Consider the following 14,284-nt stretch of genomic DNA (forward strand, 5'->3'; position numbering starts at 1 on the left):
ATAAAATCGTAGTGCAGTTGGCCCTCCATATCCAGGGATGCAGAACCTGCGCACATGGAAGGACAACTGCCTCTTCCATTTGTACTCCCCGATCCAAACGGACCTCAGTACAGCCAGCAACCACACTCCTGGGCTCTCTCCAGTCTCAAATAGCAGTTAAGAAAGAAGCTCCTTGAACGAGTTTATACTAACAGGGAAATGACTGAGAGGCCCTAGCCTTCCCCCAGGAAGCCATTCAACTCAAAGAAATCTCCTCAGCTGGTAGGATTTCAGTGGGATTCCACATGTAGTGAAATGACCATGAGCAATGGGGAAACCAGGGAGGTCCGGCCTCAGCCTTACCTCCAGGTTCCACTCACCTGCACCCTCCTATTCTCTTCTGCCCTGAGAGACCCTTTCCAGGGTCACCAAGGGAGGGCCTAGCAGTATGGGGGTGAGAGGATGGAAGTGGTGGAATGGCAGTCTTTTGTACGTATGGGTCCGTGGTGAGTGGGGTTTTGTAGGGACTGGGAACAGTGCATCTTCCAAGTGTGGCTCAGCGGGAGGAGAAGTGAGGGTCTGGAGAGGAGGCCAGCTCGACCAGGGTGTTGGAGGAGACTTGGAAGAGCAGGAGAGGGGGCCTTGGAGAGTGGGAGCCCCCCCCATCCAGGAGATGGTAGAGACCTGGGTTTGAATGCCAGCCCATCACTTCCTACGCTGGGTCCTGGGCCACTTACTCAGTGGCTCAGTTCACTCATCTGGGAAATGGAGATAATGTCTCCTAGAGCCAAAGTGTGAAGCTCCCACCCTGGCACATGGTAGGGCCCCAGCGATCCTCCCAGCTCACTGGCCTGTCTGCCCCTTCCCCCAGGTCATCGACAAGAACTCGGGTGGCTGGTGGTATGTGCAGATCGGTGAGAAGGAGGGCTGGGCCCCCGCGTCGTACATCGATAAGCGCAAGAAGCCCAACCTGAGCCGCCGCACGAGCACTCTGACGCGGCCCAAGGTGCCCCCACCGGCACCACCTAGCAAGCCCAAGGAGGCCGAGGAGGGTCTGGCGGGCGCTGGTGAGAGCCAGGACTCCCCGCTGAGGCTCAAGTACGAGGAGCCCGAGTATGACATCCCTGCCTTTGGCTTCGACTCAGAGCCAGAGCTGAGTGAGGAGCCCGCAGAGGACGGCAGCTCGGGGGACAGGCGGCCCGGCCAGCCCCGCAGGCCCTCGCCCGCCTTCTCGCTGCAGCGTGCCCGCTTCAAGGTGGGCGGATCTGCAGAGGACGTGGCCCTGGAGGAGGAGACCATCTATGAGAACGAGGGCTTCCGGGCGTGTGCAGAGGACGCCCTGTCGGCCAGGCGCTCCTCCCGGGACAGTGACTCCCCAGGCGGCTCCCCGCTGTCCCTTGCCAGGAAAAACTCCCCCAAATCGGGCTCCCCCAAATCGTCGTCGCTCCTGAAGCTCAAGGCAGAGAAGAACGCCCAGGCGGAACTGGGGAAGAACCACTCCTCGGCCTCCTTTTCCTCGTCCATCACCATCAACACCACCTGCTCTTCCTCTTCCTCCTCTTCCTCCTCATCCTTGTCCAAGAACAGTGGGGACCTGAAGCCCCGTTCTGCCTCGGACGCAGGCATCCGCGGCACTCCCAAGGTCGGAGCGAGGAAGGACGCCGACCTGAAGACTGGGCTGACCTCCTGTGCCCGGGCCAAGCCATCAGTCCGGCCCAAGCCGTTCCTGAACCGCACAGAGTCCCAGAGCCAAGAGAAGATGGACATCAGCACTTTACGGCGCCAGCTGAGGCCCACTGGCCAGCTCCGGGGTGGCCTCAAGGGCTCCAAGAGCGAGGATTCGGAGCTGCCCCCCCAGATGGCCTTCGAGGGTCCCAGTGAGGGGTCCAGGAGAGGCTCGGCCGACCTCATCACCCTCCCTGCTGCCACGCCCCCGTGTCCCACCAAGAAGGGGTGGGAAGGGCAGGCCACCTCCTACACGACATGTAGTGCCTACCAAAAGGTCCAGGACTCGGAGATCAGCTTCCCGGCAGGCGTGGAGGTGCAGGTGCTTGAGAAGCTGGAAAGTGGCTGGTGGTACGTGAGGTTTGGGGAGCTGGAGGGCTGGGCCCCCTCCCACTATTTGGTGCTCGGTGAGAACGAGCAATTCGACCCCCCTGGCAAAGAGCTGGACACAGTGGCCACCAAGAGCAAGCAAAACGAGGGCAAGTCAGACAGCCTGGAAAAGATCGAGAAGCGGGTCCAAGCGCTCAACACTGTCAACCAGAGCAAGAGGGCCACGCCGCCCATCCCCTCCAAGCCTCCCGGGGGTTTCATCAAGACCTCGGGTGCCGGGGCGGTGAAGATGAGGAACGGCGTGCGGCAGGTGGCCGTGAGGCCCCAGTCGGTGTTCGTGTCCCCACCGCCCAAGGACAGCAACCTGTCCTGTGCCCTGAGGAGGAATGAGTCGCTGACGGCCACCGACGGCCTCCGAGGCGTCCGCCGGAACTCCTCCTTCAGCACCGCCCGCTCGGCAGCCGCAGAAGCCAAGGGCCGCCTGGTCGAACGGGCCGCCAGCCAGGGCTCGGACCCTCCTCTGCTGCCCACTCAGCGCAATGGCATCCCGGTGTCCCCTGTGCGCCCCAAGCCCATTGAGAAGTCCCAGTTCATCCACAACAACCTCAAAGATGTGTACGTCTCGATCGCGGACTACGAGGGGGACGAGGAGACGGCAGGCTTCCAGGAGGGCGTGTCCATGGAGGTCCTGGAGAGGAACCCCAACGGCTGGTGGTACTGCCAGATTCTGGACGGGGTGAAGCCCTTCAAAGGCTGGGTGCCCTCCAACTACCTGGAGAAAAAGAACTAATGAGGGGTAGTGGGGGGCATCAGTCCTTCCAGCCTCAGTATGGGTGAGCTGTGAGATAAGACAAAGGGGAAAGGGAAAATGGGAGGGGGTGGGGAGGACAACGTTAAACCTGCAGAATGTGTGACCTCGAAGATACTCCCCTCCAGGCTGTCCCCCAGCTGGAAGGTAGGGTCTGGCGGGGGCCCACATTGAGCAGGGAGTGGAAGGGGCGGGGGTGTCCTGGGCCTGGGACCAGAGGCAAGAAAGCTGAGCCTCACATGTGCACCTTGGGGACTTTGCTGATGGACTCGGCACCATTTGGGACAGGCCATGTAGGAAACCCCAATTTGTGCCTTGGCTGCAAATCTGGAAAAGGTGTGGTTGTGCGGGCCTCCTGTGCCCTGCCCCTGCCTAGCCTGGTTTCCGTTGCTGGCATCTTGTACCCCGGAAGTAGCCATTGTATCATCCTGATCTAGGTTTGTGAGTTATGCTGGTTTCCCAGCAATCGCTGCCGCCTGCCGTGGGTGAGTGTGGCAGGAGATACCACTGGCTCTGGGGCTTGGAGGCATCTGCTGTGAGCTCAGGCTGTCCCTGGGCCAGGCCACTGTGTCTTGTTAGTTGAAGAAAAAGCAGTTCCCCAGCTGCCAGCAAGGACCGCCATTCTTAGCCGTCACTGCTGCTGGCCTTGAGAAGAGAGCCTGCCCTGCCTGGGGCACCCCCGTGGAGGACCACCAGCCCCAGTGTTTACAGAGAGGGCAGGCAGAGCCGTCGGTCTTTTCACAGTCTGCACAGACTTTATTTTGGATATTTCTGGGTGAGCAGTTCTTTGCAAGTTTTGGGAGAGGTGTATTGCTTTGGGCCTTCTATGTCAGGCCTTGGGTTTTGGTCTTATTTTAGGAGTTGTTTGGGGACCCAGGGGCGGTCAGCCTCACGGGACGGGATGGGTAGTGGATGGCCTTTCTATCATACTCTTGTGGGGAGGTTGTTTGGTTTGTGTTTTGCATTCTTCCCTCCACAAGCCGAAGTCGCTTCATTTGGTTTCCACTGTGTGGACAGTACCGGTGTTTGCCAGAGGGATCTCAGGCTGGAGGAGCCCTGGTCCCAGCCATGGCAAAGCGGAGACGCTGTTCTCCTGCTTCTTGCGCAACCTCAGCAGGGCAGAACCCTCAGCAGGGAGGAGGGTGGTGTTCAGGAGAGGGGCAGCGTACGTTCTCCTGCCTGGGCAGGGCCCGAAGCCTTATGTGAAGGCTGTGGAGAAGCAACCGTCGCCCTCACCCTGGGCCAAGGGGAACCTGCTGGGCGGACACCACCAGCCACCCCCTGGCCTACAAGCAATGCCGCAGGTGCCCGAGGAGACAAAGATCCCTGGGCCAGGAGCCAGCCTGGTCTTTCCGAGGGGCGGTGCCCCTGCAAAGAGTGAAGGGAGAGAATGACGTCCCCGTCAACTCTGGGTGGTGTCTTTCAGTCGACACTTCAGAGGCCAAACTGGCTTCCCCAAGGACTCACTCTTCACTGGGAGTGGATTTCCACACGTGCCTTTGATTGTGGACAGATCAGGCTTCACAGCCCCCGATTCAGCTGCCAGATCGTGGACTAAGGAGGAAAGGCCCTCCCTCCGCCTACACTCCCCACCCAGGCAGCGTATGATGCCTGAAGAACAGCAGGGGACCCGCGCCTCGTGCCCTCAGCCCCCAGCCACCCCACCCTCCTCCTTCGCCGTACACTGATGCCTGGCAGCTCTAGCAAACTGCTCCCGTTCTATGTTGCAAGGGCCGTGGTGAGATTTTGCTTCCTTTTGTTTTGTTTGTTTAAAATTAAAATTAGTTATTATTTTCTTCTGCTGGACAGTATTAAATAGAGCAGGATGTTGAGTTATCTGCTAGATTGCAGTACTAATGGTAGTGTTGTAGTGTCTTCATATTAATATTATTTGGACTTATTTGAACAATAATGATAAAGAAGTGGTTCATTATTTTTTAATTAATGCACTTTAATACGGTGGAATGGAAAGAAACCCAGAGAGCAAAGTGCATTACTTAAAGATGCAGTATATACTTTTCTCATTTTTAAGCAGCACATATTTATTAAAAGAAAAAAAAAGTAATTTATGATTATTTAAAATAAAATTTAAAAGTAGAGTGATTGTCGGGTTAAAGGACCTTCCACGTAGCTATCTTCCAGGGGGAAGGCCCCAGCGGCCTCACTCCTCAATGTCTGCACTGAGCCAGTTCAATCAGTAACACGCCAGCCAGGCCAGGAAGGAGTGCAGGACGCATCTGCCAAGCACAGAGCATCTCAGTCGGACTGGACCACAGTGCTCCCCAGAGCCTGCCTTTCCCTGCCCTTCCTCACTGCACTGCCTTGTGGGACTCTCCACCACCCACGAGGCAGATGTTCTCCCAGCCCCCCAGGGACCCTCTCTCCTTAATCCCCAGTGCTCTTAAGTGATAGAGTCATTATAAGTGACCTTCAGGGTCACTCCATCCCATACCCTCCTGTTACTGCAGCCCAAAGACAGGAATTAGCTTTCCCCAAATCACATAGCTAGTTAACGGCAGACCTCCCCATTGCATCCACCCCTGCACTCCTCCCCACCCCCGCTAGAGTTTATAGTGTGGTCATCATGTTTACATTGTGACATCCAGCCCTAAGGATGGCTGGGGGTTGCTCAGGCATCCAGGAAAAGTAGAGAATGCTGCCACCTGGTGACAGCATGTAGCTTTGGGCAGTGAACAGGGATTGCCATGCCCCGTCTTCGCCCCTTGCCCCTCACCATTCACCCCCTTACTCACAGCACAGCACAAACCCTGCAAACCCAAAGAGAATATTAATACTTGAAGCAAGAAGGGTGCATGCCAGTCCCTCTCAGACATGGCCAGGGGATGCCAGGCCTTGTGCCCCTGGACTCCTAGCCCTGCCCAGGGCAAGAGGGCTTTTCCCTAGAGCTACTGAGCTGCTTTGTGATGTTGGAGGGTACTTCTGGCAGCAGGTAGAGGAGGGAGGGGTCTGTGGCTCTGACCCATCTGGAGGAAAACCAGATCGGACTTAAAAAGATTAAAAAAAAAAAAAAAAATCTCAGCAGTGTCCAAACCTAGTTTTCCATTAGTTGCAATTGAAAATGTGAAATGACGTTGTATTGCTGTATACTGCAACTTTAATCAAAATGAGCCCTTCTGAGGTCATTATTGAGGTTTATATAATGCCCGAAGATGCATCATTTGGTGCTTTTTCTTTCAGTTTAAAGACTTTTTTTTTTTTATTACAAGGGAAAAAGATGTCTTCATCTCTCTCCCACTTTGTAACAGGGGCCTGGCTGGGCTCCCTGGCCCCAACATGCTGTTCCCACTAGGCCAAGGGACCCCGAGGATGGCAAGAGGGAGCTGGAGGGGGCAGCCTGAACAGCAGGTGTGCCATCTGCCCCAGCTGTGGCTGGGCCCTCTGGCCAGCCCTCAGCCCCGTTCACCCCCAGCCTAGCCCCACAGGGTCCTCTTTCTTCCTCCTCCATTCTCCATCTTGACGAAGGCATTATATAGAATCGTTTTAATCACTTTCAGATGTTAGAGCAGCATATTTTACTGGCATTTATATCCATTGCTTTCCTCAGCAAGGCATGTTACTATTATCATCTAAGGAAAAAAGACAAGGGAATTTCGGTCAAGCATTATTTTCATATTACTAGTATTTGCAGAATAGGTGTAGAACTATTTAAGTTTAGACCTTGGTTTGGTAGTTTGTTTTGTTTTTATGGAAAAAAAAGATAAAAGTAACCCCTACTTTTCCTGTTTTTGTATTTAACTAATATATTATTTCTTTAAGGTTACTCACTTCCCCTAGCCGCTCCAAATACTTTGCATTCTCAATCGAAAATGAAAACAATCTGAGAGACAGGAAAAGTGCAATATTATCAAGAGGGATGCCAGGGCTTGTTGGGGCAGTGGCGGGACAGCCAGCAACCCCGTCTCTCGCTAGGGGAGGTGGGGCTCCTGGAAGGAGTCGCAGCTGTGGAGCCTATAGATGACCTGGGTGTTGATTTCTTGTTACCCCTCCTCCCCTTCCCCCTTCCCTGGCAAGATGGCAGGGTCCCCAGAGGGCATCCCCTTCTGCTGGGTGTTGCCCACCCAGAAGAGAGGGATTCAGGGAAGTGGCATGGGGCACTTGGCCTCCCCGGGGCGCCCCAGCCCTAGGCACAGAGCAAGGACCTCCAGGAACCGCTCCTTGTTTTCATTTCCGTTGTTTTTCAGCCAGCTGCTCAGAAAGACCTGTCCCAAAAATAACCCTCAGCAGCCTTCTCACCCCAATCTCCTGATGTTTGGGCCATGATCCTTTTGATGTATGTTTGAGTCTTTCTAAAACTACGTAACCTCAAGTTCAGTTTATGGGCAGGAACCCTCGATGTAATCAAACCCTTTTGGAGGGATGTGGGTGCCTTGAGCCCAGCATCCCCCAGTGATGCACCGATTCCCACAAGCCTGCAGCTGGGCCTGGTGCTGAGCCAGGGCCACCCATTCATCTCAATGACTTCAGCCCGAGCGAGGCGTGAGCCCTGCCTCTGCTCAACACCCCGACAGTCCCCAGAAGGTCTTGGAGAAGCGTCGGAGGAGCCTGCTGAGGTCCCTGCAGACAGAACTTCCCACAACAGGTACCAAGCCGCCGCCTCCTACCTGGGTGCCAGTAGAGAGGGGACAGGACGGGAAGTCTCTGGGTCCAAGCCCTGGGAGCTCTGCCCCTCAGTGAGACAGGGACATCCTTGCGGGCTCGTCCCCTCCACCTCCAGTACTGTACGCTTGCTGCTCCATCCCGTTCGGTGAATTTCTGTACAAATAGGAACCTGGCGCCCAGAGTGGGACCGTGCCCCCGTGTGGGGGTGGCTCTCCTTGGAGTGTATACGTCTATAGGTCCAATCTTCAAGAATCCCGATGCAGAGCTCTCTGGAAAGAGAACCATCCACAGTGCTAAAGAAGTAAGATTCCCTCACTTTTTTTGAGGGCTGTGTGTTATTGATGAAGTGTGTGTGTGTGTGTGCATTTGAGTGCGTATGTGAGAGTGTTGGTCATTTCCCACTTGAACTAAAGAACATGGGGTTAGAGGAAAAAAAATACTGGGCAAGCTGTCTCCATTGAACAAGTCCTTGGCATTGGGCAGGCCCCAAAGGACTCGCAGCTTCTGGCAGCAAGTGTATGTGTTATTCACACATGTAATTCTGGCTGGAGAGTGCAATGTGTCTTTTTTTTTTTTTTTTTTTTTTTGGTAATTATTTTATTAAGTATTTAGTTGGAAACTTCACACTGGCATTAACAGATCTAGCAGAAGCAGCCTAGGCCATCGTCCCGGGCTCCAAAATGAAGATGTGGAAAGGTGCCGCCACTGGGTGTGGAAGTGCCGAGGCGGTCAGCTGGGGCTGCCACCTGCACAGTGTCTCTAGTAGGCTGACTCCAGCCTTTGCCATGCATGTCGCCACTGTGGGAATCCCCATGTCATGAGAGCAGCTGGCCCTCAGTTCTTATGTTGCTGAGGGTGGATCAGGCTGGTCGGGGCGAGAAATTGCTCACAGCGAGCTCAGCGGACCTACCCGTGCGTGTACATCAGCACCCCTGGTCTAGACTGCAGGCCTGACTGAACGCTTCATGGGAATCATGTGGAGGGCTCCCCCTTGACATTACTGAGCTTTTTGTCTAAATCATGATCTCTGGTTGGGGCAGGCCCTGGTTCTCAAGCTCTGTGATCAGAGCCAGTGACAGAACAGGGTCAGTGACCTATAGCTGCACTTGAGGAAGAACAGCCCCACTGATATTAGCATCCCTCCTGTTTTGTCCTGTGCACCTGGGTCCTCAGGCCAGAAGTTGGGCACACTGGTGCTTATAGACTGGGTAGAGGACTCTGTCTTCCTGGGCCTTGGTCCCAAGCTGCCTATAATGTTGGTTTTACCATGCCATCCCCCTTCCCGGAGCCTATCTTTTTAATATTGAGTTTGCACTTGACCTTGACAATCAATCAGCCCCCTCTCCCATCCCAGAACTTAGTGGCCTTAGAGAATGGGTCCCTAGGATGAAGGTCCCTCCTTTGCTCCCATTTCCATCCTAGCTAATGGGCTGGACCTCAGGAGGCAAGAGAGAAAGGAAGAATTATCGTTTTAAAGCAAAAGTATGGATCGAGCACGTTGGAGGTGAGTGAGAGGCACGTCGGCAAGATGAGTGTGCGTGTTTGGGGTGGCTGGGGCTTACCGCCCCTTCCCCAAGAAGGAGGCTTCCGGAAGAGGAGGTCTGCTAGGCAGAAAGGGAAGAGTATGAGAAGGTTGAGAGAGGGTTTGGAGTCTGGAGTTTTGTCTTTATTAGAAAGGAGGAGGAAGTCTATTCTGAGTGTTTCAGGAAGAAGAGAGCAGGTAGGGAGGGAATTTAGTGATTCAACACCCAAGGGTCCAGCCAGAACAGGTTGGGAAAGCCCCAAGATTTGGCTGTAGAAGCAGCTGGCCTCAGGAAACAGCTACTTGCTGGGCCACAAGCTGGGTCCCCCGCGGGTTCTTAATGGTCATTGATTTACTTAGTGGAAAGCGGAAGTTGCCAGCAACAAACCAGTCTTTGAGTTTGAGGCCCTGGCTCCGGAACATTCATCCATCTCTCAGGTTCCAGGCTGGGTTTGCCCACCTCCCTTTGTCCAATCCAGAGCTAGCCTCTCAAATTGCTTGAATCAGAGACCAGTGACCATAATGGGTCATGTAGTAGGGACCCACCACCCCCAAACTGGAACCTTGGGGTCCACACACCATCAAACATATCTGGGAGGAAGACAACTTCGTTTGCTCTTCTGTTGACACCAATTATTCTTGAGTATCTCTAATGATGCCTGTGGCGGTTCAGTTTGCTGAGCCTGCCTCAGTGGTGTGACTTAGAAGAGGGAGTGCAATGCACTCATCATGTTTAGTGGCCTGTGACCAAGGCATACTGCTCTTAAGCATTTCAGAGAAAGAACGGTAAACAGAGCCACCATTCTTGAATCTACAGCTTGTTCTCTGCAACAGGTTTTCTTTAAATTCAGGACACAGGATGGCAAAAGGGTTTCAGGGCCAGTTTACAGGAGGTCTGCATGAAGGTGACTTCTGAACAAGGCAGCTGTTAGTGGCAGGTTCGTGAAGCGTGGGTTTGTGGACTGCATGTTGCATGTGAACTGCTGGATGTCTCTGGGGCACTCCTCACGGTGTCCACTCAACCCCTCCCAGCTCCTAGTGGGATCTGTGGGGTCTGAAGGAGGTTGTTCCCTCTTCCCCCTCAGCAGAGAAATTTAAGAAAAGGACAGTGAATCCAGTGCTGTCAATTTGAGTGCTAAAAAATTTCCAGGATCAATGGTGGTGCTAAACTCTCTCCATGTTTCTAATATTTTTAATAGTGGGTGTTTTTTTTTTGAACTGTTCTCATCACAAAAATGCAGCGTCCTTGGGGAAGGGACCCAGCCCCTTGACCTGCCGCTTTCCAGGTGTCCTTTATCATTTTGACGGGATTCTTTGGTCTGCAGAAAATACTCTGTCTTGGCATGCTTCTAGACTGTAAGATTTGGGTTGTTTTGTATTTTGTTTATGTTTACATGCATCTTGTATTTCCCTGAAAACTAAATAAAGTTTTTGCCTTTTTAACTGAACAGAATCACCTCCTGATTCTCCCTGCCACAAGAAAACATACCCAGCTGAGTGGCAAAGGCCACATCACCCCAAATGAAACATGAACTGCAGGGTCCGGGCCCTCTGAGGACACTGGAGGGGTGGGGTAAGTTCCCACTGTTCCCACTGTTGCTGGTGAGAAGCGTGCTCAAGCCCCCTCACCCCTCCCCCGCCTTTGGGAGGCTTTCTGGGCAGTGGCCAAGGCTTTCAGAGAGAGAGAGATACAGATCTTGGGGCCAAAGAGCCACATTCAGTGGGCCTACATGGCCCCTCAGCTTAGAGCCCCTGACCCTCCCCTACTTTTGCTGGACGCCAGTAAGCAGGGCTGGGCAGTCCTGGTGTGGGGAGTAGCCCGTGGCTGGTCAAGGCCAAGCAGAGGCTGGGCAGCTGGAGCAGCCTCCCAGGAGAGAGGAAGGCAAGCATCCCATGTCCCTCTGAGGCCCAGCCTGCCAAATGAGTTCAACTCCCACATTGTGCCCGGACCCCATCCAGCACTCCAGCTTCTACAGCCACCCAGAGGTACTCAGCCCATCATCTAGAAAGTTTTTCCGAAGGTCCCTGACCGAGGCCTCCCTTTTCTGCCTAGCTGTGCCACTCATTTGGCATAGGCCTCCGCACTGGCCAGTGGGAGCGGCAGCTGAGCTTCCAGGTCTGGGCTTCGGGTGAGAGACGGGCAGGCCCTGGTTCTGGGGAGCTCAGCACAGCGCCTGCCATCCTTTAGCCCCTAGGTGGCGCTGCCCCTCCACAAAGGTTGCACACCAGATTTAGACCCGGCTCGGCCTTAGGAGCGTCATGGACTCCTGCTGCTCCTCACAGATCCAGGGACCTGAGGCCGGCGAGGGGCAATAGCTTCTCCCTTTCAGCGTACGGTGAGGCTCACCTGGCATTCTGGCCCCTGCCATCCAAGCCCCAGGTCACGCTCCAGCCACCTCCCCCTCCCCTGCTCTCTCCAGGGAGTCTTTCCTGATTGTTGACTCCCCTCCTCCCCTCCCCTCCTGCACACCCACCAGCCCACCTGCCCTCCGTCCCCAGCCCTCCAGACTGCACAGCACAGCCCTCAGGCTGGTACGAAATCACCTTTATTCACAATCAATCAATCACGGCGACCCAAGTTCACAGAGGAGGCAGCAGCTACCTCCAGGCTAGCAGAGACAACAGGACGGTGGCTTCCTCTCCCTGACGCTCAGGCTGCACAGCCCCTGCATGTAAGAACTCTCCTTGCCTGAGAGGGGACCCCTGACTGGATGGGGCCCCACCAGCCCCACCTCACCCCACTCCCACAGAAGGGGTCTACAGGGTCAGTGGGGAGGGGAGACCCACGGTAGAACTGTGGCTTCCCTGCAAGGCAGGTACAGACAGGGCCCGCCTGGCATCCTGTGCTGTCCCACCACACCACCCCATAGCAGCCCCCACCAGAGAACCCCCGAGAGTCACAAGGAAAGTCCCTCCCCGACCCCAAAAATCACTTTACAGAGGTGGCAGCTGAGGCTCAGAGAGGCTACGACCTGGTCAGGGCCACACAACTGGTCAGTTCCAGAATCCCACGCTGTGCCAGCCATATGGCAAAGCAGTCTCCGACAGGCGTAAAAAACTATCTGAGGGGGCCGAGGGCTGGGAGGCTCGGGGGAGACTAGGCCAGGACTCAGAGCTGGCCCCAGCCATGGCCTATCAGGACAGGGTGTGCAGGGCTGAGATGACTATAACCTAAGAGCAGCTGCGGGGGCACTCCCTCACCCCAGAATCAGGACTAAGAACCCAGAGGGGCTGGGACCCATCCCCTTCCCTTCTCTTTCCTGGGACCGGAGAGCCTAAGAACAGGCTCCCTACCCCTACAATGATGAGGCCAGCTGGCCTTCCCTCCCTCAGCCTGCCCAGAACTTTTTATGTCCTTATGGAGGAGGGAACTGCTGGGCCTCATGATGTATAATGAGCCAATTATGATAACCCTGCTCCAGCGCAAGACGAAGGGCATTTTGTGGCTCTGGGGTGATGCCCTAGTCCCAGGGCACTGCAGAGGCTCTGCTGCCCTCTCTATAAAATGGATACAATTTGTCAGAAGGCCTCCCACTTCAGCCCCTTTGGCGTTTTACTTCGTGGTAAGCAGAGCTGGCTATGGACTTTTGGGCTGCAGTCTGGGGAAGATTTTGAGTGATGAATACCTCTGCTGACCCCTCTAACCAGGCACCCCACCCACCAGGACAGCATTTCTAGGGGTCTGGGGGATGGGAATTCAGTCCCCCCCCCACACCAAATAACCCCTACAAACCCAATAAATAAATAAATTAAAATACGGAAAAAGCCTTTTCTTACTCCAGGGAACCCCCTACTCCCAACCCAGGGCCCTGCCCTCTCCTGGGGATGCTACAGCCTCTATGAGTATCAGCCCGGCCCAGAATAGCACTGAAATGGGGGAGGAGAGGTCACAGAGGGTAGCTGCAAACCTGTTCTTCAGAGAGCCTGACAGAAGACAGACCCTGCTCTCCAGCCCACACCGAGGGGCTGCCCCTGGGCAGCAGCATCCAGCAAGATGACTGGGGCAGACAGGCTATGACCAGAAAGGGGTCCTCCACATCTCAACCAGGCCAGGGGTCTAGGGACCCAGAGCCTGGAGGCTTCTGTAGCCTGTCTGTCCACCCATCCAGGGTGAGTGGGAGACGGACATGGCATGGAGGCTGCAGCCTGCCCAGGATGAGAGGTATCCACTGGCCTTCTTACCCCTGGCTTCCAGGCCCAAGGGGCAGGGAAGAAAGGACGGAGAAGGTAGGTGTAGGTCAGAGAGTAAGGCAGCAGCTCAGGAGCTGCCTGCCTAGGGCTGCTGTTGCGCAGGTTGTGCACTGCTCAAGGGCAGTTGGCTGAGGGACAAAATGGAGGCTGAAGTCCAAGTCCACACTCCACTAGCCAAGCCACATGTCTGGGCTCAGGGCCACATCCGCCCAGAGGAAGGGACACACTTTCTAATTCTCACAAAGGTGCCACACGGGCTAGAAGGACCTCCTGGGAATCTACCCTGGATGGAGAAGGATCAGGAGAAGCTGAGACCCCAGTTTAGCCCCTCAGCATGCAGGGAAGAGCAGGCGATTTGCTTCTGCCCCCACCTCCCTGCCTGATACCCCTTCCTCCCCAAACCTTTAGGGGCTGTTTCCCATGTTTAATGAGAAGGGAAAAGAATTTCCAAAATGAGGAAGAAGAGAAGGGCCCCTGTTGACTTGCCCCTCAGGTGGAGCTGGGCCGGAGTCTGAGGAGGTCGGCGTGAGGGGTAGGGCACCACGACGGGCTAGGAGCTGCGGTAGGTCTTGATGATGTCCTTGATGGGGCGGCGGCAGATGGGGCAGCAGGCGTGTAGAGCCTTCTTGAGGCGCAGGCCACAGGCATAGCAGAGGCACATGTGGCCGCACGTGTAGATGACCGTGTCCACCGCGTGCTCATAGCAAATGGTGCACTCATCGCTCCACGGGCCCCCGCCTGGAGTCACTGGCGACTCTGGCAGGCTCACCGGTGAGTTGGGGGCCGTCCCTGGGGGCAAGGGGACACCAGTCAGGAGGAGACATGGCCCAGCCTGGTCCCAGGTTCATGAAGAGAGCCCCCTGGCCTCTCCTGCTCCATTTATCAGGATCGGCCTGTCTAACCTACCACCCAACTTCCTGGGCACAAGAGAGGAGAGGATACACTCTGGACAGCCCCACTTCTGGCCCCTCAGTGCCCAGACCAGGGGCCAGGGTGTCCATGAGGCATTGAGAGGAGGAGGGAGGGATGGAGGAAGGAAGGGGGCCCAAAACCATTTGAGGAAGGCCCCTCCTGAGTTACCCTTTGGTGTTCTTTGTGCTAAAGAAGTC

At 55.3% G+C, this 14,284-nt stretch overlaps 2 protein-coding genes across 13 annotated transcripts in view; one reads left to right on the forward strand and one right to left on the reverse strand.

Annotated features, from left to right (window-relative positions):
• The window catches only part of SH3PXD2A (SH3 and PX domains 2A), a 243,790-nt gene extending 231,075 nt beyond the window's left edge, over positions 1 to 12,715 (forward strand). For 8 of the 11 annotated variants that reach the window (XM_036828697.1, XM_036828700.1, XM_036828696.1 and 5 more), the window contains one exon: positions 851 to 8,609. In XM_036828697.1, coding sequence (XP_036684592.1) covers positions 851 to 2,824 — 1,974 coding nt within the window. In that variant the 3' untranslated portion in view covers positions 2,825 to 8,609. Of the gene's footprint in view, positions 1 to 850; positions 8,967 to 10,435; positions 10,558 to 11,461 lie in introns of those variants that run through there. The other 3 variants (XM_036828694.1, XM_036828695.1, XM_036828693.1) reach the window with 3 other exon arrangements.
• NEURL1 (neuralized E3 ubiquitin protein ligase 1) overlaps positions 11,513 to 14,284 on the reverse strand; it is an 81,576-nt gene continuing 78,804 nt past the window's right edge. For both annotated transcript variants that reach the window (XM_036828704.1, XM_036828705.1), the window contains exon 6: positions 11,513 to 13,964. In XM_036828704.1, the coding sequence (XP_036684599.1) occupies positions 13,726 to 13,964 (239 nt within the window). In that variant the 3' untranslated portion in view covers positions 11,513 to 13,725. The remainder of the gene's footprint in view (positions 13,965 to 14,284) is intronic.

The sequence above is a fragment of the Balaenoptera musculus genome, chromosome 16 (genome assembly GCF_009873245.2).
Source record: "Balaenoptera musculus isolate JJ_BM4_2016_0621 chromosome 16, mBalMus1.pri.v3, whole genome shotgun sequence".
Classification (NCBI taxonomy): domain Eukaryota; kingdom Metazoa; phylum Chordata; class Mammalia; order Artiodactyla; family Balaenopteridae; genus Balaenoptera; species Balaenoptera musculus.